Source organism: Podarcis pityusensis (assembly GCF_964106645.2).
Source record: "Podarcis pityusensis genome assembly, chromosome: 6".
NCBI lineage: Eukaryota > Metazoa > Chordata > Lepidosauria > Squamata > Lacertidae > Podarcis > Podarcis pityusensis.
In genome coordinates, this window is record NC_138030.1 from 75,116,908 (window position 1) to 75,140,210 (window position 23,303).

Sequence of the window (23,303 nt, forward strand, 5' to 3'; positions counted from 1 at the left end):
GAAAGTTGTTTTCACGATTGCTGGGTGAACTAAGTTCATTTTGGGTTTGAATTTTGACTAATTGCTAGTTCAGCTTCAGCTTCATTCCTTTACCCAACTACACTCTCCCCCCCCCCAAAAAAAAGAATTAAAAGCTTTCATTAAAAAATAATAATAATTTAATCAGACATCCATAAACAAAGTTAGTAAGCAAAACATGGAGGCAACATTTTTGGTCTTATTAGGCAGTTAGAGAGGTATTGATGTTGCTAAGAATACTTTGTTGCTTAATCATGGTTGCTAATAAATCTAAAGGAAAGAATGTGAGGCATTTCCTTATCTTCCCTGCTGATGAGATTCACTCTCATTCAACAAGAATGGCTTACAGCAGTGATGGCCAAACTTGGCCCTCCAGCTGTTTTGGGACTACAATTCCCATCATCCTAGTGGTCAGGGATGATGGGAATTGTAGTCCCAAAACAGCTGGAGGGCCAAGTTTGGCCATCACTGGCTTACAGTGAGAAGGGCAGGTGTAAGAAAACAGTGAACGTTGCCTTCTGCCTTTAACAGCTGTGTGACTTGCACAAATTTAAATTGTAACCTTCTGAATGCTGACTTCGTTTTGCAGAGGAAATTGGGTGAACTTGGAATGAACTGGTTCATTTTGTTAAAGGGTGAACTTGATCTTGAAGTAGTTCCTTTTGGAGATGATAAACTAGAACTTCCCAAGCACTGTTTGAGATGCAGGGCAAACTCTCAGGAATTATATGTCAACTGAAAGCTTTCATGGCCCCAGTCTGCAAATGTTTTATTAAGGGCTGCAAAATGAAATGAACCTGAGAAAACAAAAACCCTGTGACAAATACAGTGATGGTGCAGGATCATAATTAAACATAAAAACCACTGTCCAATCAAGAGTGTGACCTATAAAAAGAGATGTTAAGTGAAACCTTTTAGAAATTTAGAAGTTAGGCAACACTTGTATCAGAAACAACCAGAATTATATTCATCAAGTTGTCTATTATGCAATACAGATAGGGAGAATAGGGAGGGGGCATAAAAAAGAACCCCAAAATTGTTTAATATTGTAGGCATAAGGTCTGCATTTATGTTCAGTCTCAAGATGAACACTGCAGACTTAATTAGATTAGTCTCTGCTACATGCTGCAGATGTCGTGGTGCTGTCTAGGTTTCTAAGACAGAAGACATGCCTGATCCACCCCCATTTTTTGAAACGCAAAGTCCAGAACTTACCCAGAAACACACAAGTGCCTTATAGCCAGAACCTATGCCAGGGATGAGGAGCCTGGGGCCCATGGACTGCTGTTGGACTACCACTCCCATCATTCCTGACTGTGGCGATCACACAGGGCCCCCGGACGTTTGACAGTCTATTGACCCTGTGCCGTCACTGTGATTGCTTTTTTCGCTGCCACCAACCCGTTTCTCCTCACGGGTACACACGGAGTCCAGTCAGTTGGTATTATTAACAAATAATCAAGTTTATTTATAGGCCTGAACAAGCTTATGGTTTCAGTTAATTTTTCTTAGCAGTTTCTTAAACCTAGTTCCGTAACTGTTCTATGCGTTCCTAACAACTTCAAACTGATTATTCCAACTATCTATCTGACTCCACCTAACAATTCCTCACACCCCCTCACCTCACAACTCGACCAACCCACAGACTTAACCTCCCTCTTCCTTCTTCAACTCCCAACTCTCAACTGACTTTCACACAACTCCCCCTCTATCCCTAACAACTCCTATCAGTTTCCACTGGCCAATCACGTCACACTCATTTTAACCCTTTCCTTATGACCCACCTAGGAGGCAAACGCCACACTGACCATTGGCCATGCTGGCTGAGGCTGATGGGAATTGGAGTCCAACAGCATTTGGAGGGACACAAATGTTCCAGCCCTGCCTTTTGCGGACCTTATAGCTAAAACATAAAGCAAATGTTTTGTGCAGTTCCTTATCTTTCCATATTCCCTATAGCACTCACTTCTTTGTGTAACAGCCCACCTGGCGAAGGGTTCCAGAAAACTCAAAAGCTTCCTTTGTATTTTATGACAAGTTTTCTGGTTCTAATTGTAGGGATAGCTCGACTCTGGATTTGGATTTGCTTTTCCCCTTGTGGACCAATGGGGATTCCTTGGTTTTTAATAAGCATTTTTAAGTATCATTCATCACTTCAGAAAGAAAAATTAAGTCCAGACATAAAATAAAAAAATACATTTCCTGCATTTTCAATGAATGCTTGCTATGAAGCATTCTGTTTCTGAATATACAAGCACTGCAGGATCTCTGCAATCGCTCATCTGAAATATATTATTTGGAAGCTATTTGAGTGCAGTCAAGATGAAGATGAGACGGTCATTTTAAGCAGAGCTTCCACTGTAGCAAAAATCTCATTTTCTCTCCAGGTGAAGATAGACAGGTGGGCTAGTCTATGCTAATTTGCAGTTAAATTCAAAGACACTGCTCTAGGATTCATCCGAATAGATGCTTAGTTCTAAATATAGGAGTTGAAATCATAGTAGCAACTCACAGGATTAAAATTTTGGCAAAATTTGAGAGTAAGTGACATAAAACTTTTCAACTGATTTTTTTTTTTAATCTCATACAATCAGACTGTAACTTTTTACATAGTCCAATATCTGGCCATGTATGGGTTTTACTCATTGGAAAAATGTTTATAGTAGGGGTTCAGTTTTGATCTGGGTTCAGTGCTTCAGAACAGAAGATTCGGTCTGAAGCACTTGGAGGCTATGCAATTTGGCTCAGGGTCCAAATTCATTTCAGAAAGAATTGAACTTTGCTTTTCTACACTCACTATTATGGGGAATAAAAAATGACTATAACGTTTCCCCCTTTTAGCAGAAGCAAATGGCATTTTCAGGCAGGCTAACCTCTCCAGAGTGGATTAAGCCTGCCAAATCACAGGCAAATACATGTAGAGTTTATTAGTAGGGAATATTAGCTTAAGGAATTGTCTCTAACTTAGGGAGCAGAAGTGGATGAAATTTGCAGCCATTGCCCCTTCTGTTGTCACTAATCTTGCTAATTTTTCAGAAGGATAGCTCCAGTGGTTTCCCCTCAAACGCAGCCCTTACATTTCCACGAGTGGTAGCTTGAAAAGGGTGTGTGTGTGTGTGTGTGTGTTCCGTTGGGCAAGCAGAAATACTTGCACGGGTGGAGCAATCTGCTTTGTGCTGTGTTGAATTCCAACCCATGTGTTTTGTGTACAACTGATATCTAAATAGCAGGCGTGAGAGAAGTTTCCCTGGGTAAGAAATCTGCCCAATTGCAGGCAAATTGCTCCTGCCTGCAACTGTGCTGGTAGGTGTGCATTTGTTGGGGGAAGAACTTAAATGGCTGGTGCTGCTGGTTTCACTGCCAATACCACTGCTGCCATTGCCACTGCCAGATCCATGCCCTTTCTCCCTGGAGTTCACTGCCCACGACATGCATGAATAGTGTAAGCTCTTTGAAAATGCATGAATAGCGTAAGCTCATTTTTCCTTGGGAAAATCATGATGGTTATAGTTAGTGATTGTTAGATAAGGGAGACATTTCATTATTTGAGGAAATAAAGAAACTTTATTATAATGCATCTTTCTTTTATCTATCTGTCCTACGTATTATATAGTATCGTTTTATCACGTTGAAAGCTAGGCCTTGACATTTCACTATTGCTACAGGGAAGGAACATTTTACTCTCATTTAGGTGCCAGGACCATTATTATTGTATTCGTGACATGGATTTGTATAATCTTTATAATGATTTATAATGCTGTGATGATTTATCATATTTTAATGATTTGGAGTTGTCTCTAGATGTGCATCTAAAATATTTAAAACTTCTAGAGACTTAGCAAGCACAGCATGAACTGCGAGCAAAAGCTGGTTGGGTCGAACCAGATTAATTACCCAGATTAATTACTTGTTCCTGTTAACTGGAATTCCTCACAAGATGGTGTTAGGTTAAAATTCCCAGGTGTGTCCATCTAAACTACTGACACTGGGTGATTACACAGAAGCAGTGTGGTTATCATTCATGACTCAACTGGAAAGGCTACGTGATCCCACTCATACTGCTTTCTTCTCTCCCTTTGCTTTGCATATTTCATTCAGCTATATGGTACTGCAGGAGGAGCTGGGTCTCAGTATTGTAGCTTTCTGAGTAACTGCATCCATGCTGACTCTAATTTTATTTTATTTTATTTAAAAAAGGCTGGTTGGCAAAGAACAATTGACTCAGAATCGGATGCCACAGTTCAATAGAGTCACTGTGGCGTAGTTCTTAGCGTGTTGGACTAGAAGTGCAGAGACCAGGGTTCAAATCCCCATGCAACCACTAAACTCACAAGATGACCTGGGGCCAGTCACTCTTTCCAAACCTATCCCACTTCACAGGATTGTTGTGGGAATAAAATTGGGGGGAAGGGGGCTATGTATGCCACTTGAGTTCCATGGATATGGGGGATATGAATAAAATGACTGACTGAATGAGTCATTTAGCAAAAGCTGCTATATTCAGAATATATTTTTTTTAGTATGTGTTTCCTTAAATGGATGGGCCACCAGAGGACTTTAGACCTCTGTTCCAGAGTTTATTTCTGGGCTCAGTTCTAAAAAGGCACACGGCATCCAGTTCTCCTTGGACCCGGGCTGCAAAAGTACCGCTCCAATCGCGCAGTCGGACGCGTCCGTCTCCAGTCTCATGGGCTTCTCCGGATCCACGTGCAGGAGCTGCTCTTCAGAGGCGAATGCCTTCTTCAGTTTTTCAAAAGATTGCTGCGCATCCTCTGTCCATGCGAACTTCTTTTTGCTACTAAGACAATCCGTTATGGGCGCTGTCAAGTGAGCGATGTTCTTTATGAACTTCCTGTAGAAGTTGCTGAAGCCTAGGAACCTCTGCACATCCTTTCTGTTTTGGGGGGCCTTCCATTCCAGCACTGCCTTCACCTTGCCCGGATCCATGGCCAGTCCTTTGTCTGACAACCTGTACCCCAGGAACTCGACCTCCCTGGTGTGGAATTGGCATTTTTCCAGCTTGACCCACAACTGATGCTTCTTCAATCTCTGTAGCACCTCCCTGACGTCTCTGACGTGTTGCGTTTCATTGTCCGAATAGATTAAGACGTCATCCAAAAAGGCTACGCAATTCTTGTACAGCAGGGACCCCAACACATGGTGCATGAAGGCTTGAAAGCAGGCGGACCCCGATTGTAATCCAAATGGCATGACTAAGTACTCAAAAGCTCCCCGGGGGGTGAACATGGTCGTTTTCCATTCGTCCCCCTCCCTTATCCTAATCAGATTGCATGCCCCCCTGAGGTCCAGCTTGGTAAAAATCTTCCCCTGCCTCACATGTGTCAAAATATTGTCAATCCTGGGCATTGGGAAAGTCACGGGTTCTGACACCATGTTTACAGCCCTGTAATCCACGACTAATCTGGGCTGATTAGTCTCTTTTTTGTCCACAAAGAACACTGGACTGCCCCCCACCGCCTTTGATTCCCTTATGAAACCTCTCTTCAGGTTATTGTCAATAAACTGCTGCAACTCCTGCATCTCCCGGTCGGACATGGCATACAGCTTACCCACCGGTAACTGAGACCCTGGAAGCAGGTTGATTTGACAGTCAAATGGCCTGTGGGGGGGCAGTCTGTCTGCCTCCCTCTCGCTGAAGACCTCCTTCAAATCAGCATATTGTGGTGGCACCTCCCCTTTTTCCTCCAGGACCACCCCAGCCACAGTCATTCTTGGTTCCTTCCCTCCCAGACAGTGTTCTAAGCAGTAAGCTGACCCAAAGGTGAGCGACCGCTGATGCCATGACACCACTGGGTCATGTATTGCCAGCCAGCTCATTCCCAGTATTATTGAGGGTCCTGCCAGCGTGGCCACGTGAAAGGCAATGATTTCCGTGTGCCTGGAAACACTCATTCGCATTGGCGGTGTCTGGTGTGTCACTTCCCCTCCCAGTAGTTCCCTGCCATCGATGGTGGTCACCTGCAAGGGAAAATCTAGTGGCAACAGGTGGAGCTGGTGCTCCAGAGCGAAGTCTCTGCTGAAGAAATTACACAAGCTGCCAGAATCCAGCAGCCCTTCCACTTTGACTGGGTGCCCATTTGGGAGTTCTAGCACCACTTCTATGGCTATAGCTGCCTTGGGAGGGTCAGGCTGGGGCACTTCTATTGGTTGCCGGCCTGGCTGCTGCCCCTGCTGGTTGGCAGCCAGGCTTTGTCGTTTCCCTGCACCGGCCCTTCCTCCCCCTTCTCGTCGTGGCCTGCAGCCCCCATCATGCCTTGCCAGGCCTTTCGTTGAGGACACACCTTTGCAAAATGTCCTGGCCGCTGACAGAGGAAACACTTCTTGGTAGTTTTCCACTCCTTTCCCTCCCTTTTCCGGCCTTCACTAGCGTTTGAAACTTCACACGCGCGCTCCATCAATTTCCATCGGCTCGGCCGCCTGGGAAGGCTCCCTCAACATTTCAGGAATGCGGTTGCCATGGAAACGTTCCGCCCTTATCTCCCGCTTCTCCTGAGCCTGCGCTTCCTGGCGCACACCGATCGCAAGCACAGTCTTGGTGAGTTCATCTATCAACCGCGGGCGGGGCGCTCTGGACAACTCGTCTTTCACTTTGGGGTCCAAACCCGCTTCAAACAACATTTGTAGTGGTTCAGAGTCCAGATCCCACCCGAGCTTGTGGATTAACATCGCAAAACGCGACAAGTAGTTTCTGACGGACAGGTTCCCCTGCTTGCACCCCATCAGCTCCCTCCGTGTCATGCTTTGCTCAACCTCGCTGGAGAACTTCGCGTCCATTGCCTGGTAGAATTTCTTAAGATCTTTCAATGCATGATTCCCCGTTGCCATTAAGGGCCTGATCCATTCGCGCGCCCCATCCTGCAGATGTCCAACAATGTAAGCCACCCTCTCCCCGTCATCAGCAAAGTCATTTTTCTGCAATTCCAAAGCGTATTGAATTTCCGTTCGGAAAGCATTGTAGTCTTGGGGCTTTCCACCAAACTTGTTTACCAGTCCCGGGACCTTCCTCCCTATCGGGGTGGCTCTGACCTGTGCATCCTGAGCCCGCCTCTCCTCCAGCCGTGCAGACAGGGTAGCGACATGTGCCTCCAGGTCTCGGTTCCTCTCGACCAGACCTCACACCATGGCTTCTTGCTCTGTCTCTCCAGCCGGCCCTGTTTGGCTCATCGTGCTGCCTCTCCGGGGCTGCGCACAAGCAACGTCAGAGACTGACGGATTGCTGTAATGGTTCTAGGGGTTGCTCGTGCGTAAGCCGGTGCTTATCTCCCCGGCTGGGTGCAAACACCTGGCTGGGTTGCCTAAGTGAACCTTTTCTGTCCGGACAGCCACTCACCCGTGGCTGACTCAATCGCTGGCAGAATCTGTCAGTGGGCATTTCTTAAACTTATTCCAGCAAAGAAGCTCTTTGACGCCTAGTCTCCTCCTACTCTCTCTGCGCGAAAGCCTTCTGTGCAAGGAGGGCGTGGGCAAAGGAGGAGCCCTACTCTCCCCGCTGGTCCCAGGCAAGGAGTCATGGGACCGCCTTGCCACTTCCCCCATCTGCCCCCCTTCTCCACTGGTGCTACGCTGATTCTCTTTCCCAGAAGATGGGCTGCTTCTCCCAATCCCTGGACACTCTCTGGAATCCCTCTGGCTTTTGCTCTCTCCCTCCGGCACTGATGGCAGTTCCCTGACATAACGTTACTTGCTTCATGGACTTAGGGTTGTTAAAATAAATCAAAAACAATAAATATATTTTCATTAGCTACTGTAATAATTCATAATCCTCTGCAGTTGGGAAGGCTGAAGTCAGCGATGAATTAGCTCAGGTCCCTACTCAACCATAACCCTATCCATTTGCTCTTTGAATATAGAGTTACGCTCCTCTTATTCCTTGTAAATTGCTGCATAGGGATGCATTTTTCTGATTTGCAATGAGCTCTTCAGTAGTCCCATAAAAGTGGGATAATGCATGTGCCCTATTCTTACAAACAAATTTAAATTACTCAGTTTCAGAAGGTTGGGGGCGGGGAATGATTCCATTCCCATGTGGCACCACTGTAAAATTTTATGGCCAAACTGCGGGAGGCAGTGGAAAACAGGAGTGCCTGGCGTGCTCTGGTCCATGGTGTCACGAAGAGTCAGACACGACTAAACAACAGCAAAACAATTGTGTATCTGTATAGGGTACCTGTGGTGCTCCAAATGTTGTTCAACCACAACTCTGACCATTGGGTGTGGTGGCTGGGGCTGGTGGGAGTTAGAATCCAACAACATCTGGGGGGTTTCAGGTTCCTCATCCCAAATTTGGATGCATAAAATATACCCCTGTTGGATGAGATCAAAGGTGCATCTAGACCAGATTTCTCTTTTCAACAGTAACCAGCTAGATGCTTCCAGAAATCCACAAGCAGGCCATGGAGGAAGCACTCCCACCCCCAGTTGCCTCCCACCCCCAGTAACTGGAATTCAAAGGCTTCTTGCCTCGGAACAGGAAGGTCTGGTTAAGCATATGATAGCCCTTTTCTCCATTAATTTGTCTAATCCTCCTCTAAAGCCATAAAACAGTGGCCAGTGCCCCACATTGTGGCTGTGAATGCCATACATTTTAATATCATGGAATAATAAAAGAAGTAGTAGTATTCAAGGCAGCATATGGTCTTGCAGAATAAAACAACAAGACTTAAAAAAAATCTGGAAGAATGTTTTACCTTTATAGTAGCTTCAAGATTATTCCTAATTGCTGTTATTAAAGCTTGTATTTCTGCAGAAAATGCAGATAATCATTGTGATGAATAAAATCACTATGTAGCCTGTGGGTTTTTTATTTTATTAAAAAGATTAGGTAAAGACAATGTCAGAATCCTTTGTATTAGCTATAAGAGCTGTTGTTTAGACTAGGGCTCCTTTGTCTGCCATGAATATTTTACATTTAAATTAGAAATCTGCAAAGTTGAGGTGGAGGGATTACTGTGTATGAGAGATGAATAAGGAGCCGCATTATAGCCTTTGCAGTAAGGAGGATAAGTACCACAGTTCATCTGACATAAGAGATGGATTACAGTGAATCTGAAGTGGAAGAAGGTTTATTTAGGAATTATTAGCAATGGTTTGCATTTATGTAATCTATTAGTATAACACAAGGAGAGTTATGTGATCCAGCAGAAGGGGGAGTTTACTTCTAGATTTATCAGAGAGATTTCCTATTTACAATGCAGCTCAGAACCTAATATATGCAAGGCACATGCTATTTCCATCTCCTTTTTTTGAAAAAACGAAACAAAAGAATTCAACATGGGAGAGAAACAAAATTGCAACTGAATCTTCTTTTGGCTTTTCCATACCCATATATAATCTGTGTGCTTACACAAAGTATGCACATACCTCAATTGCACACTGTGCTAAATCACCAGTGCTTGCAAGAAGTTGATATTTTCCCTTTAGGGTAGTTCAAGATATAAAGCATGTGTCTCAGAGCATCTAAGCATTGTATTATCACATATTTTTAATCTTTAAAAAAGCTGCTTCGAGTACCAGGAGCTGTCACTTGTGCACTAATAAACTAATATAAAAGAGAGATGAGTAAACCATTATGAGAAATGCTTGGCATTTTTGTGTACCAAAGAGCCTTTCGGTGACCTCAGTAGAAGACAATATCCTAAGTAGACATTTATTAGGCCAGGCCAGAAGGAGTGGTTTTGTTTTCTAGATCTGAAATGCATACATTTGAGATTAGATTCTGATTTTGTTTTGTTTTTTACATTAAAGTGTAAATTTCAATAAAATGTCAACCTACAGAATCCTCACAGTTCCTAAGTCGTGCTTTTCAAAGCCTAAGCTAGGCTTCTTATTGATGTAGAGACCGAAGGGATAGTCCTTCATAGCCCCATCCCCAAAATGTCAGTGCATTAATTGGCCAACTGTGCTAGAGATATAGATCTCTAGCAGCTATCATTCTCTCCTGTTTCTCCCATGAGATTCTTATCAGATCACTTGAGAAAATGTAGTGGGAGAGGGCTGAGCTGGATTGGAGACATCGCATGAGGGAAGGGCAGCTTTATTCTTATGCCATAGCCACAATCCTAGTCAGAATCACAATACCCCTTTGAATGTCAGCTATTCACAATAGGAAAGGCCATGGCTTAGTTGTGGGGTGTCTGCTTTTCATGAAGGAGGTCCCAGGTTCACTCCCCACCATCTCCAGGTTAGGGCTGAAGGAAACCCCTGGAGAGCCACCACCAGTCATCATAGACAATACCAAGCTAGAAGGACCAATGGTCTGACTCAGAAGACTGTTTTCCATGTTCCTATTCCCCTGGTAGTGTGGAGCATCAGCTGCTATTCCACTTGCGCCTTATAGCCAAAGACCAGTGATACAGGAGAACTTGGAGATGCTCACCTGGAATCTTCCCTAGGTTGGCCCCATCTAGTCTCATTTCAGTAGGACTCTGCTCCTCGAGGCTTGAAGAACCCAAGAAGCTAAAACTGTCTCTGGTGAAGCTTTGCTTAAAAGGCTCCTCACCCAGCAGTGAGTGTGAAGGCCACTCCCTGCAAGACCCTTTCCCTTTCCACCTGGTCTAGGGGGCTAGGCCCAGATTCACCAGCCCTACTGAAGAGGCTCCTCATGAGGCAGGAGGAACATCACCCGGCTGTTGTTTTATTGACTGTTTGATTTAATATGCTGTAAACCGCTTTGAGATTTTTATTAAAAATATAAAGCGGTATAGGGGGGAAAATACACTTTTCAGAATCTGAATGGGACAGCTCATTCCAGCTCATTGGCAGAAGGCAAACTACAGTAAAACGGAAGTTGTAGTTCTGTTTCCATTTGCTTTGATATTTTGTTTGGAGGCGGAACTTTTATTGCTGGGCAAAATTAATTGTTTTCACGATTCCGTAAGTTGGCCAGCGGTGCTGTTTTGTCTTTTTCCTTTACAAGAATTTAAATCATTGTTGTAATATAAAGGGGTTTTGGTGAGCACCGAGCATGAAGGACACTTCACAAAACTGAATTATTTTCTTTATAACTTGGGATCAGAACCAAAGGGAATGGTAAACCCTTCAATAAATTAACTCGCGCTGTGTCGGCAACAGGCTTTTCCTTGCCAAAGAAAACAGCTTGAGGCAGCTAGAAGGTAGGGCTTTGAGTGGCTGGTGAAGGTTTTAGGAAACAGACATAGAATTGGGGAGGGGGGAGCAGTGTCCTTGATTTATCTGTCTGTATTAGCTAGAAGGAGAGTTGCTGTGAGTGATGCCAGCCTGAATAAATTCAAGGCTTCCTTGGCCAGGTAATCTGCCTCAGAAAACTGCCCTTATCGTAGGGGGTTCAGACAAAGTCCTCACCCTTCCCATGCCACCCATCATTGTGCACATGTTTGCAGCATGTGAAAAGTAGAGATTGACTCAAGGACAAAAATCTATGTCAGGCTAAAGTTTCTTCCATCTCATTTCCATGCTGGGTTTTTAATGATCGTATCCTTGAAAAGCTACTTACCCCCAAAAAAATTAACACAAAAAAATAATAAAAAGGTGGGTGGGCTTGTGAGCAATTCTGAGGTGGTCTGAGGGGTGCTGGGCTGTCATTTTTGTTGCTTTTAGAAAGTAAATTCAGCCATCAAAAATCGGTGTAGCAAGTCTTGCTGGGAGCAACGGGTCTTAATTACATCCTGTCGCATATATATTTTGGGTGCATGTTATGTCTTTTGTGATCAGTTTCCCCCTTGGAGTCTGCAAAGTAAGTAAAATGTGTAAAAAGAACCCTGACAGCATGTGTCATCAATGCACATCGCTTCCAGCAGAACTTCCTACACTGGTTTTATAGTGCGTAGCAGCAAGACCCATTTGCACTAGCTAGCTGCTCCTAGGTGGCAGGAATCGCTTTTTAGAGAAGACCGACAGATAACCCTCAGACCACCTTGTGTGCCATTTTGTAAGAGAGCGGGACTCCAGCAGTGCATAGATTCTCATGCTCTGATCTCCACATGGTTCCGGGCAGATCACATCAGGTGTGTCCTCTTTGGAAATACGACTTGCCAACAGTTTCTGAACTCTGTTAAATGTGAAAAAGAAAATGGACAGTGGCCATTTCTCAGTTGTATGTTTTATATGCAGTGCCGCTTTTTCATTTGGCTTAATGTACAGTATGCAAAACAAAACGGTAAGCTTGCTTGAGGAAACACCCCGAGAATGTTCCACAGTGTTATCTGCACACACTTTGCTAGTACAGAACATAGAGTCCCACACCATATTTATTAAGGTGAGGGGAAAGCAGTTACATTTTCTTGCTCTGTGGTGTTTCTTAATAGGCAGTCTGCTGTCGTCTTTGTTACAACTTTAGTCTGCTAAGCTGTCAGAATTTCTTTCCCCAAAATGGCCAGGGAGGCCTTCCTCATACATGCCCAAAAAACTGAGAGCAAAGAACTTGCCAATGTTTTTAATTTCTTTTTCATGCTTTGGGTAGAGTGAGACAGTAAAACGGTTTTCACTTCAAGGTGTCATGAATATGATAATCTATGGAAAGAGCACAAAGCAGATGTTGTGCAGTGGAAGTGTAGGCATGTCTTACTCAGGAGTAAGCCCTGCTGGTTTCCATGGGATTTACTCCCAAGCAAGTGTGTGTAGGATTACAGCCTAAGTTAAGCACATACGCTACTGAAGGAATCCCTGATGGATTCAAGTCTCTTCTGTTTAGAGAAGACGTTATTGTCTATTAAGTGACAGTCTGCCAGATGTTCACCAAGTAGCACAGTAATCTGTTGAAATCTTCATTGTGTGCGTTCCCCATCCAACACTCCCTACTTCCCACAACAGAGGTATATCATTCATTTTGGCATCCTTGCTAATCAAGCATTTGGTTAAACACACAGTATGGTGTTTAACTCCCCTTTTCGTGTGTGTGATGAATATTACATAGCCAGAAGACCAGACCAGTTGGTCTTTTAGAACATGAAATGTTGTTATACTGTAGCAAAGAATAATCCCTCAAATCTTCTTGTTTCAAAGCTGACAAATAAATCAGATCAAGATCATTGAGTGAAGTCTAAACAAGAAGGAATGGTGTTGCCTTTAACAGATGAGCAAATGATGTGATGTTGCAGAGAGTGATGTTATCCAAGCCAAAACTTTGAGGCAGATTTGGGTGGTCCCTGTTCAAGCAAAACGTTCGTGGAATGTTGAAGGCAGAAAGTATTTTTTTAAAAAAAGATGAGCAAAATTTCTCAAGGGGAATGAAGGCTACACTCCCTGTTGTTTAGCTACAAGAGGATTAGATGTGTGAGGAACGTCTCCCCCCTCCCATGATACTTCATTAATCTTGTCAATATTCTTCTTACTTCCTTTGGAATCCCCACAGATGCGCTGCTATCAAAATACAACACACAAACACTGATGTTCAGTCAAACTGCTTATGGCTGCTTCCCTTGCACAGAGCCCTCTTATTTTTGCCTAGGAATTGCTTTTTATAACAGCGGTGGAGAAAAAGTAGTGCTCCGAGTGTTGCCAGGAATTGGTCATGCTGTCCGGGGCTGCTGGGAATTTGAGTCCAACAAATCATGAGTATCACAGGTTCATCACTTCTGCTTCACACAGAACACAAAAGCAAAACCTTATAAGTGATCCAAGCATTGAACTGTTCAAATTAAGTCTTGGTAAATCCACTGGTGGTGTTTTAAATAATGAAATGAGTCTTTGTTCTAACCAAGTGTGCAAAAGACATGTATTTCATAAAATCATATAATGATGATGTGACTATTTCTGTGCTGTGAAGTGCCCAGAGATCTATGGATGAAAGGCAGTACAGGCAACTCCCAATTTAGGAGCAACCGAATGACGCGCCGAACCTGGAAGTGGCCGCAAAATATCATAAAGACATCATGGAAAGGAGCAGAATGGGGGGGGTGGAGTGGGCTTATGTGTGCAGGAGTCCGGCATGGAACCCCCACACAAAATGAGGGTTGCCTGTATACAAATTTAATGAATTGCATTACATTAAAAATAACATTAAAGGTAAAGGGACCCCTGACCATTAGGTCCTGTAGTGGCCGACTCTGGGGTTGCGGCGCTCATCTCACTTTATTGGCCGAGGGAGCCGGCATACAGCTTCCGGGTCATGTGGCCAGCATGACTAAGCCGCTTCTGGCGAACCAGAGCAGCACACGGAAACGTTGTTTACCTTTCCGCTGGAGCGGTACCTATTTATCTACTTGCACTTTGACATGCTTTCGAACTGCTAGGTGGGCAGGAGCAGGGACCGAGCAGTGGGAGCTCACCCCGTCACGGGGATTCGAACCGCCGACCTTCTGATCGGCAAGTCCTAGGCTCTGTGTTTTAACCCACAGCGCCACCCGCATCCCACAAAAATAACATTAAGGCAGTTATTATGAGGTCTGGAAAAAAATGGATTTGGATTCAGCTAAGCTACAATACAAGTGAAAGACAGTGCTAGGGCTCCCACTAGTTAAATGGGACTTTGCCTCTTTCCTCTTCCCATGCTCCCTGCACCTCTCCAGATCTGCTCTGGAGGGTTAGGAGAACAGCATATAAGGGGAGCAGAGGGGAAACATTTTGTCTGGCAAGCAGAAATGATTGTCATGACAGAAAGATCAGAAGAACATGGTGTTGAATTCCTCCCCAAATCATTACAAAACTCAGTGCTATTTTTCTAGAAAAAGAGGTGCCAGAACTCACCACAAACACCTCCCTTGCTCTCATAGAAAGGCAACTGAGTTCTGGCAAGTTCCAGCTGAAAGAAAGCCCTGACGAAACCCATATTCTTAAAAGCTGGCTGCTGCTTTGAATTTTAATCTTAAATATATCTGAGACTTGACTAAGTGCTGTACTGATGCTCACTCAATATTTGATTAATGTCATGAGACGGAAAGAGTGGACTCTGTTTGTGGACCCTGTCCTTGCATCATTGCTGCCCACACAGCAGGGGCAGGGGAAGTCTGAAATGGAGAATCCATTGCACACATATAGGCTCCTTATGGAATTCTGAACCATGCAAAATCAGGTTTCTAAACCGAGTGGGGAGCCTGCATGTGTGGAGTAGGCTCCGGCTTAAGACTTCCCCTCCAATGAATGGACTGGGTTTAGGGGGCAGAGCCAGGGAAAATACCATGGCAAGGTCAGTGAGGACAGCCCCCCTCTTACCTTTATGTAGTCGTAATCACGTGATTACTAAAAGGGCTAGTGAGACACTCTAAAGTCCTGTAATCTTGGAAGCAGAGGAAATGTTTTGCCAGGTTACCTGCAAGTGCATTAGTTTTGCAAATATCTAGTCAGGATAAGGTACATGTATTCATCATTAAGTAATGAATTACTAGTATTATTATCCGAGAGAATTAGTATGAACTGGTCATATTACCTTCCTCAAACATGGCCAGTGTTTCTTCCATTAAAAAAAAGATGCAGTAATTTGAAAATGAAGATATCAGGCGCCTGCTTCTCTTAGGAAAGCAGCCTCTTTTCTAGTTCATAATATGCTCAATTGGCTTTAGATTGATCTGTGAATAAATTATAATCGAAACAGGCTTATTCACCTTAAAGCTTTGCTGGCTTAAGGTTTCATTGTTGATTCATTATGTTGTCAGTTCTCTATTGGCAGTCTAATGCTTTTTATATCTAGATAGAAACAGTTCTACTGGTAGATACTGTTATCTTTAAATGAGTAGGATTTAGCTTATCCAGTGAGAACAAATTCATCAATGATGAATCCCTGGAGAAATACTGAAACAAAAATCACATGGTTGCAGGAGATTTGTACACTTCATCAGTTACAAGGTTGCTTTTGGAAGCTGAGTGCCAGAGATTTACTTTTGGATAAAAAGGGGAGGCAAGAGAAAAGCCCCACACTGAAACCAAAGGGACAGGGAGTTCTGCCACATTTCACACTGGGATACTTTGCCATCCTACAAATTATTCTGATCTGTACTGTCTATATCAGGGTCAGCCTGCCAGTTCTATTCAAACCCCATCATGAGGATCCAGCACTGGGTCATCTTCAAGGCCACCCCAAGACACATTGTTGCTTCAAGTGAAGGACAATGTGTGTTTCTTTCCCTTCCTCTTGCAATCCGAAGAAGAGCTCAGATGAAGTACTGAAAGGACAGCTCCATCAGGATACAGCTCCTTCCATTTCTCTTCCTAACCCTTAAAGATGTACAATAGTCTTCCTCAAAGAAAGTCACAGGTTCAAGAATGCAGACCTTATGTGGGCAAAACGTACAGCTTAACAAACAGTTCTCCTGTCAAATAGGATCAGGGATGTTGGCAGAGAGATAGATATCCCAGATACATTTCCTTTGGGCTGACTTCTCAGATGGGGGCAATATGGGGTGTGGAATATATGACTGATCATAGAGAATTTTTCACTTTAAAGTGGGATTAAATGATCTTCAGGTGGCGATCTCACCATATGGTTGTTTTGATGGAAATGAATGTAATGTGAACAGAGGGCAGTAACCAACTAAACAGTTCCACTAGTGCCATGATATTTCCTTGCCTTTGCCTCTAACTGCATGCTTCTTGCATGCCCTATAAATCTGCTCTGGGACATTGGAACAGTGCCCACACCTGTTCCCCCTGCACACATATTCTATTATTATTATTATTATTTATTATTATTCTCATCTGACTGGGTTGCCCCAGCCACCCTGGATGACTTCCAGCAAATAAAACATCAAACATTATTCAGATGTCTTCTAAAAGTCAGATAGTTGTTTATTTCCTTGACATCTGACGGGAGGGCGTTCCACAGGGTGGGCATGACACCAAGAAGGCCCTCTGCCTGCTTCCCTGTAACCTCACTTTGCGCAGTGAGGGAACCACCAGAAGGCCTTTGGAGCGGGATCTTAGCGTCTGGGCTGAACAATGGGGGTGGAGACACTTCTTCAGGTATTCAGGGCTCCTGAAGTATGTGATGGGGTACCATTGCATAACACATTGCCCTGCCTATGCTACACTTTCTTAGCTGCTGGTAACTCTACCTGGAGATCCCAGAGATTGAGCCTGAGGCCTTCTACATGCAAAGCAGATGCTGTGTCGTGAGTTATGGTCCTCCTCCTTAGGTGGAAGATCACAATGACCTTCATGGGTTGCAAGGAACTTTAATGGATTGGTGGTGTAGAGTCATTATCTGTAGGTACTGGCGTGCTTAGAAATTGGAGCCGGCGTTTATAGGTTTCTGGCTGGAAGTGGAGTATTTTGGAGCTTAGTATTCTTTCCCTTTGCTGCATTATATGAAAGAAGCCCAGAGGCTAAAGATTAAGAAGCTCAATGAGGTCAAATAGTGAAATGAATAAAATTAGCACTTTCCAGAGTTTGCTTGGAACTGGCTGCCATTATAGTAACCGATCCAATATCCCTTTAAGCGCCATGTCAAAATAATCTCAGAGCATGCTTTATAAAGTTAGCTAGCAAATCCATTAGCTGTAAGGGGAAACTGATGTAAAGCATTAAGCAAATGGAGGTTTCTCACCCAAGTTCTATGAATCTTTAGTGCATAATATTCCCTGCACCATAATAATAAACATAGAGTGAATTTCATTTATTTTAATGAGTGATGTGTATTTTTATATAGCAGGACCCTAGTGATACATACCCCAAAGAAATGCAGTAACTGAGGGACAGATTATCCCACTACCAAACTTTCCAATTTTCGTTGTTCTCCATACATTGCAGTCTTTATCCATGGTTGATTGGTTTATTTGTTTTGCATCATGACTAGTGATGCCACTAAAACTCCTATCAAAAATTTTCTTGGGGGAATTGTGGGTAACTGGCTAAGAACCAAAAGGATATAAATGCACACACAACCTAGCACAATTTTTACTATTTAAAAAAATCTTTTTAAAACAAGTTTTCATAGATTGATGAATATATGTTTTAATTGGATAAATATGCATGTGGCAATTTTAAAATGAAGAAGGTGGATAGCCTCCCGAAGCATGGGAGAAGGGCAAGAAAGATAGATTCGGCATTCAAATCATTGATCATGTCTGTCAAATGTGGGATGAAGTCATTCGCTCTCACTGGGGCCACTGTTTTCTATACAACAGTAATGGCATACTTTCTATTTCTTTTAGAAACTTCCTAGTTTTGGCCCCTACCTTGAGCAGCGCAAGAAGATAATAGCTGAGTCCAAAGTGAACATGATGGAACAGAGCACCCTGGTTTCCCAGCTTGAGAGAAAACATCTTGTTCCTAAAAAGCCCATCCCAGCTGTGAAAGTAAGTAGCATCACAGAATGTGGGCCTCTTGTACAAAGTGTCGTGGTTCAGTGGTGTGAGTTTGGGATGGTTTGTGGTTGTCATATGCACGGGAACAGTGACAGAAGAAAACTAAATCCTACAAGCCTTTAGGAGATGCAACGCCAGCCTTATGTGAGGGTGTTTATTTTTAGAAAAAGAGAATGTATGTATGTGTGTGTTAAATAAGGACAGGGGAACCTGCAGATGTCCAACTCTCCTTAGCCTCAGCTAGCATGTCCAGTAGTCAGGGATGATGGGAACTGTAGTGCAGTAATATCTGAAGAGCCACAGGTTTCCCAGCCTGATTTAAATGGCCGGCGCGCAATTTCTGTTCTCATCCTGAGGTAAAGTTCTTAACCCGAGGTACTACTTCCAGGTTAGTGGAGTCTGTAACCCAAAGTGTTTGTAACCCGAGATACCACTGTACACTGTTTTACCTTATGTGCCTTCTGCTTTTTGTCTGTCAAGATGATACAAAAGACCAGATTATTCTGGGATGAGAGAGATCACCTTGGGGTAGTTTGGTGATACATACAGGATCCAGATTCATGTCTGTTAGTAAGCATCCCATATTCTGAAGTAGCAGGTGTCATAGGCAAAAGTGGGGCCAGCCTTTTTCATGCTGAATACATTGATGGGAAGGGACTTGTGAACAACACAGCTAACTGCAAGCTGTATGCTCTCAATTTTGAGGGTACCCAAGCCCCAATCAGATATTTCACTCATATGCAATGCATTTTTCAGCCAGAGTGCACCAGGTACTCTGGACTGGTGCTCCCCCTGCCTGCTTCTTGCCTTTACATACTTCTTAGAAGCCCAGAACAAACATTTTAAGTCAAAATGGAGGCTGGCCAAAGTGTTCTTTTGTTTTTTAGATCTATGACTCCACCTAGCTCCTGGCTGCTCCTAGTCATGATTGGTCAAGCTATGGGGCGTGGTCAATTCATATTTCATTTTCTTCAGTCCATCTCCCACATACTGGTGGTGGGCTTTAAGTTTTCCAGCCCTTTTGAGTTGCCCTAGCCATCCGCCTGAATCTAAGAGAATGAGGGAGGCTGGGGCACATTTATTTGGCCTGCTCCAGAACCAGGGGTGACCCCCAAACCAGCTAGGGAGACAGCTTGCAGTAGTTTTAGCACCTTCTGCAGGCAGTGAACACAGTTGTTGTCAAACTGGCATCTGTTCAGGGCTGCCCCAAGTCGTCCGGTGACTTCATGGCAAGTTCCAGCACCTATATTTTTTTTGGGGGGGGGAGCACTGCCCATATGTGATTAACAGTTGTAGGTGGGGCGGGGGAATAAGGCATGACCAAGGTTCACAATCACAGTGGGAGCCTTTGAGTACTCAACAGGGTTCTCCTCTGCAGACATACCTCCATGTGTGAATGATGGAGGTGAGGCTGCTAGAGATACTACAGAGGTCCTGTTGGGACTGGTCCTCTCTCCTGGCTTCTGCAGTTGTTAATCCTACGAGGGGGAAATGAGTGTGAGTGGTGTTATAGTCTCATGAATGTCTGGACTCCTTCTCTTTCCCATGGCTTACATTTTGGCGGTGTTTCTCAACCTGTGGGTCCCCAGATGTTGTTGGACTACAACTCCCATCATCCCTAGCTAGCAAGGTCAGAGCTCAGGGATGATGGGAGTTGTAGTCCAACAACATCTGGGGACCCACAGGTTGAGAACCATTGCATTAAGGGAATGTACCCTCCAGATGTTGTCAGACTACAACTCCCATAAGCCCCAGCCAGCATGACAGAAGGGGTTGATGGCAGTTGGAATCCAACCTCATCATCTGAAAGGCACCACACTGGTTTACCCTTGACTTACATCATACTGATAGTTCAAACAGCTCTATTCTGATATTGTTCCGACTGCAAGCCTTCTCTCTGTGTACATGGAAACACCCAGCAAATATCGTTGTTTGTTTGTTTTGAAAGAGGCTTGAAGCTTTCAAAGACTTCTCTCACCTTAGGGGTTTTACTAGGTTGTTTTTTTTATTTTCGGGGAAAATATTGATGTAATTGTCAGAGAGAAGAACACCTGCAGTTTCAATGAGGGCTAACTTTGCCACGGCAGATGAAACAAGAACAAATACTGGAGAGGTGTGAAAGGGCAGGCAGTGTTTGGGGGTGGAGAGACCAGAAATATATCAGGCATTTTGGTAGGAAAGGAGAGAACGTAGTAGAAATATATAAGATATATATATATACCACAATCTGAACAGGGCACTGATACTGATCTAGGCCCTGAAATGATGAAAAGGGGGAAAAATAAGATAGGCAAAGAATAATACTTAATAAAATAAAATAAAATGTTTGTATCCTGCTTTTTGGAACCTCAATATGACTCATTATCAGATATTGCAATTACTATCATACAATGACCAAGTCAAAATCCTAGAACAAATCCATATGAACCCTAGAACAGCAGGCAAAAAATAGTAAAAAAATACCACTCAGAATTGAAGCTCTGCAGGGGGAATAGGGGTCTCCTAGCAACTCTCTGTACCCTTAAAACGCTTCTCTGGGAGAAGCTATGAGTGTTTGAAGTGGTGTGGTACTGCTTTGAATGTATAGTGCAGGTGGGACCTTAGACACTTTGACATGATATATGTTGGCAACAGCCTACTGCACTGGACTAGTAATTGAAATTGCCAAGTGCAAAAAGAAAAATGCATTTTTAAAAATTATTATGCTTCAGTTAGGAATGCTTGCAAATTCAAATTTCAAATTCTGCTGCACAGCATCCTGATCCAGACCTCCCCGGCTAATTTGCAGACTGGAAGGTAGTTATCCATTGCCTTTTGCACTTCCTGAATATCCCAATACAGTTCTTAGTGCATTCATTCATTCAATCAATCAATCAATCAATCAATAATTCAATCAATCAATAAAGTTTATCAATTCACAATTGGAGATAAAATATATTTAGAGATGTTTTCTGAAGGAAAATATAGGTACTTTTAAAAATACTTAAATATGAATTTCCACACTTTAAAAAAAAATAGTCTCTTATAAATGCAGCCATGGGACTGATGAGCACATGCAAAGGTGGCAGAAACTCAAAGACTAATTCACCCATTCCTAGCTCATAGCTGTCAACGTTTCCCTTTTTTTAAGGGAAATTCCCTTATTCCAAATAGGATTCCTCGCAAGAAAAGGGGAAAGTTGACAGCTATGTCCTAGCTTCAGTACAATGGCCCAGTCTTTAATGAGAGGCTGCAGAACTGGAATGTATTAGCAGGTTTAAATCCATTCCTCAGCACCTGGGCAAGGTTGATTTGAGTTCAGGACTGCCCCGGCCCTTAATCTCCCCAAACCTCCATTGTTTTCTCCTCATCCCTGTCATCACCTGTCAGCTTAACGTGTTAAGTCCCCACCACCACCACCACCACTTTCACTCAAGGTATTTCCCTGACTAGGAAATTGCTACTAGGCAACACTTTGTGTAACTAGCACTAGAACACACAGAACATTGATGATATTCCCAGCTGAGCATAAGCAGCCCGTAAGTGCCTCCCCCAACTCCTCTCAGTTCGCAATCCGTGTACAATAAACTCTTTAGCCAGCAATAAGCTCTCTCCGTTGGGGTGTTCTTCGTCAGCGAGTGTCATATTATTTTCTTAGTATCTGATTTCCTCATGACATCCAGAGGATACTTGTGGCTTCTTATTTTCTTAAGCTCCTTTTATCTGTATATACCCTCCGAATACTCTTCCCTCCCCATATTTCTTATTTATTTCCCCTTTTTCTTACTAGATCTTGTGAGCTTTTCTCATCACTTCATTTTCCCCTTCTCTTTAGGGCCAGTGTTACCTGTTTAATAATATTGCCATTCCAGCTGCAATACGATTGTTTTACCTCATAGCTCCTTCCCACTACTGGCTTCTCTGTGAAGATTATCCTGTTTGTTGGTTAAAGCCTTTGACCCGACTTTGTTCATCTTAGTGAGCACAGTATGATGTGGCCTTTACAAGTCTAGCAGAGGCGGTTTTAGGGTAGTGTGGTTTAAGGGTAGTGCCCCTGCAGACGGCACCACAACAAAGCTGTAGAATGGATCGCGGCTCATTCTGCCTAATGGTAGTGCTAACCCTGAGCTCCAAGTTTCCCCCAAACACAGTTGGAATAGCTTATTAGATTCCTTCTGTTTTTAATTTCCTTTTCCTAATTATATCCTGGACTCATTAAATCTACACCAACTGAAGACTAGTGCAATGAACAGGACCGCACGTGCATATAAATGACTTAATCGAATATGATTGGTAGGATCTAATGTAACCACTTTGTTATGGCTATTTTCTTGCAACTTTATCACTGAAGCTTTTCCGCATCTCCATGTTCTCTCAGATGACTGAAATTCCTTGGCCTTTCCACCGAGTAGGATGTTACTCCTCAGAAGAAATACACCCCCTTTTCCTCCATTTTGGCAACTTAACTCCCATCCATCTTCCCTCCCATCAGACATTTATTCCCTCCCCTCTGTTTTTGTCTAATTTTCCTCCCTCCCCTCCCCCCCGCATTTCTCCATTGCTGTTGATTAATAACTGCTTGACATATCTAATCTGCAAATCTTTCATTTTCCCAGATATTGTGCTGTACACCAAAATAGCTCTTTTCATTTTAAAATGAACAATGCGACTTTTCAGGCACATGTGTGCTCCCCTTGAGTATGTCTTCTGGGAGACATAATACAAGCATTGTGTTGGAGCCTTGGATAAAAGAATTCCTCTTAATTTATGCCCTGGTCTCTTGGGTTCGCTGTATTTTACAATATTGCAAAACAAGACAATAACCTCACTGGTAAACCGCATCACCACGATGGAGGTTGTTCTTGTAGCAATCAATTTAAAATGTTAATATTTTTTATTAAAAAGTACACCTTCTTCCCTACAGTTTTTCGCCCCCTGTTGCATTTGCCTTCACCTAGTCCCGCTTCAGTTGTTGGTAAACTGTCAACTGTGTAGCCTTGTTTACAGCACAGTTTAGAACTAAGCTGGAAATTTTGCATCCCCATTCACAGACTGCAAAAGTGGGGTGTGTTT

General features: G+C 43.4%; 2 protein-coding genes across 4 annotated transcripts in view; one reads left to right on the forward strand and one right to left on the reverse strand.

Moving 5' to 3' along the window:
• The window catches only part of DPYD (dihydropyrimidine dehydrogenase), a 526,421-nt gene that overhangs the window by 487,719 nt on the left and 15,399 nt on the right, over positions 1-23,303 (forward strand). For all 3 annotated transcript variants that reach the window (XM_081008554.1, XM_081008553.1, XM_081008555.1), the window contains one exon: positions 18,099-18,242. In XM_081008554.1, the coding sequence (XP_080864680.1) occupies positions 18,099-18,242 (144 nt within the window). The remainder of the gene's footprint in view (positions 1-18,098; positions 18,243-23,303) is intronic.
• LOC308478758 (uncharacterized protein) overlaps positions 10,568-23,303 on the reverse strand; it is a 38,825-nt gene continuing 26,089 nt past the window's right edge. The window contains exons 8-9 of the mRNA XM_081008883.1: positions 20,473-20,508; positions 10,568-12,064 (exon numbers count right to left, since the gene is read on the reverse strand). The gene's annotated coding sequence lies outside the window, so the exon portion shown is untranslated. The remainder of the gene's footprint in view (positions 12,065-20,472; positions 20,509-23,303) is intronic.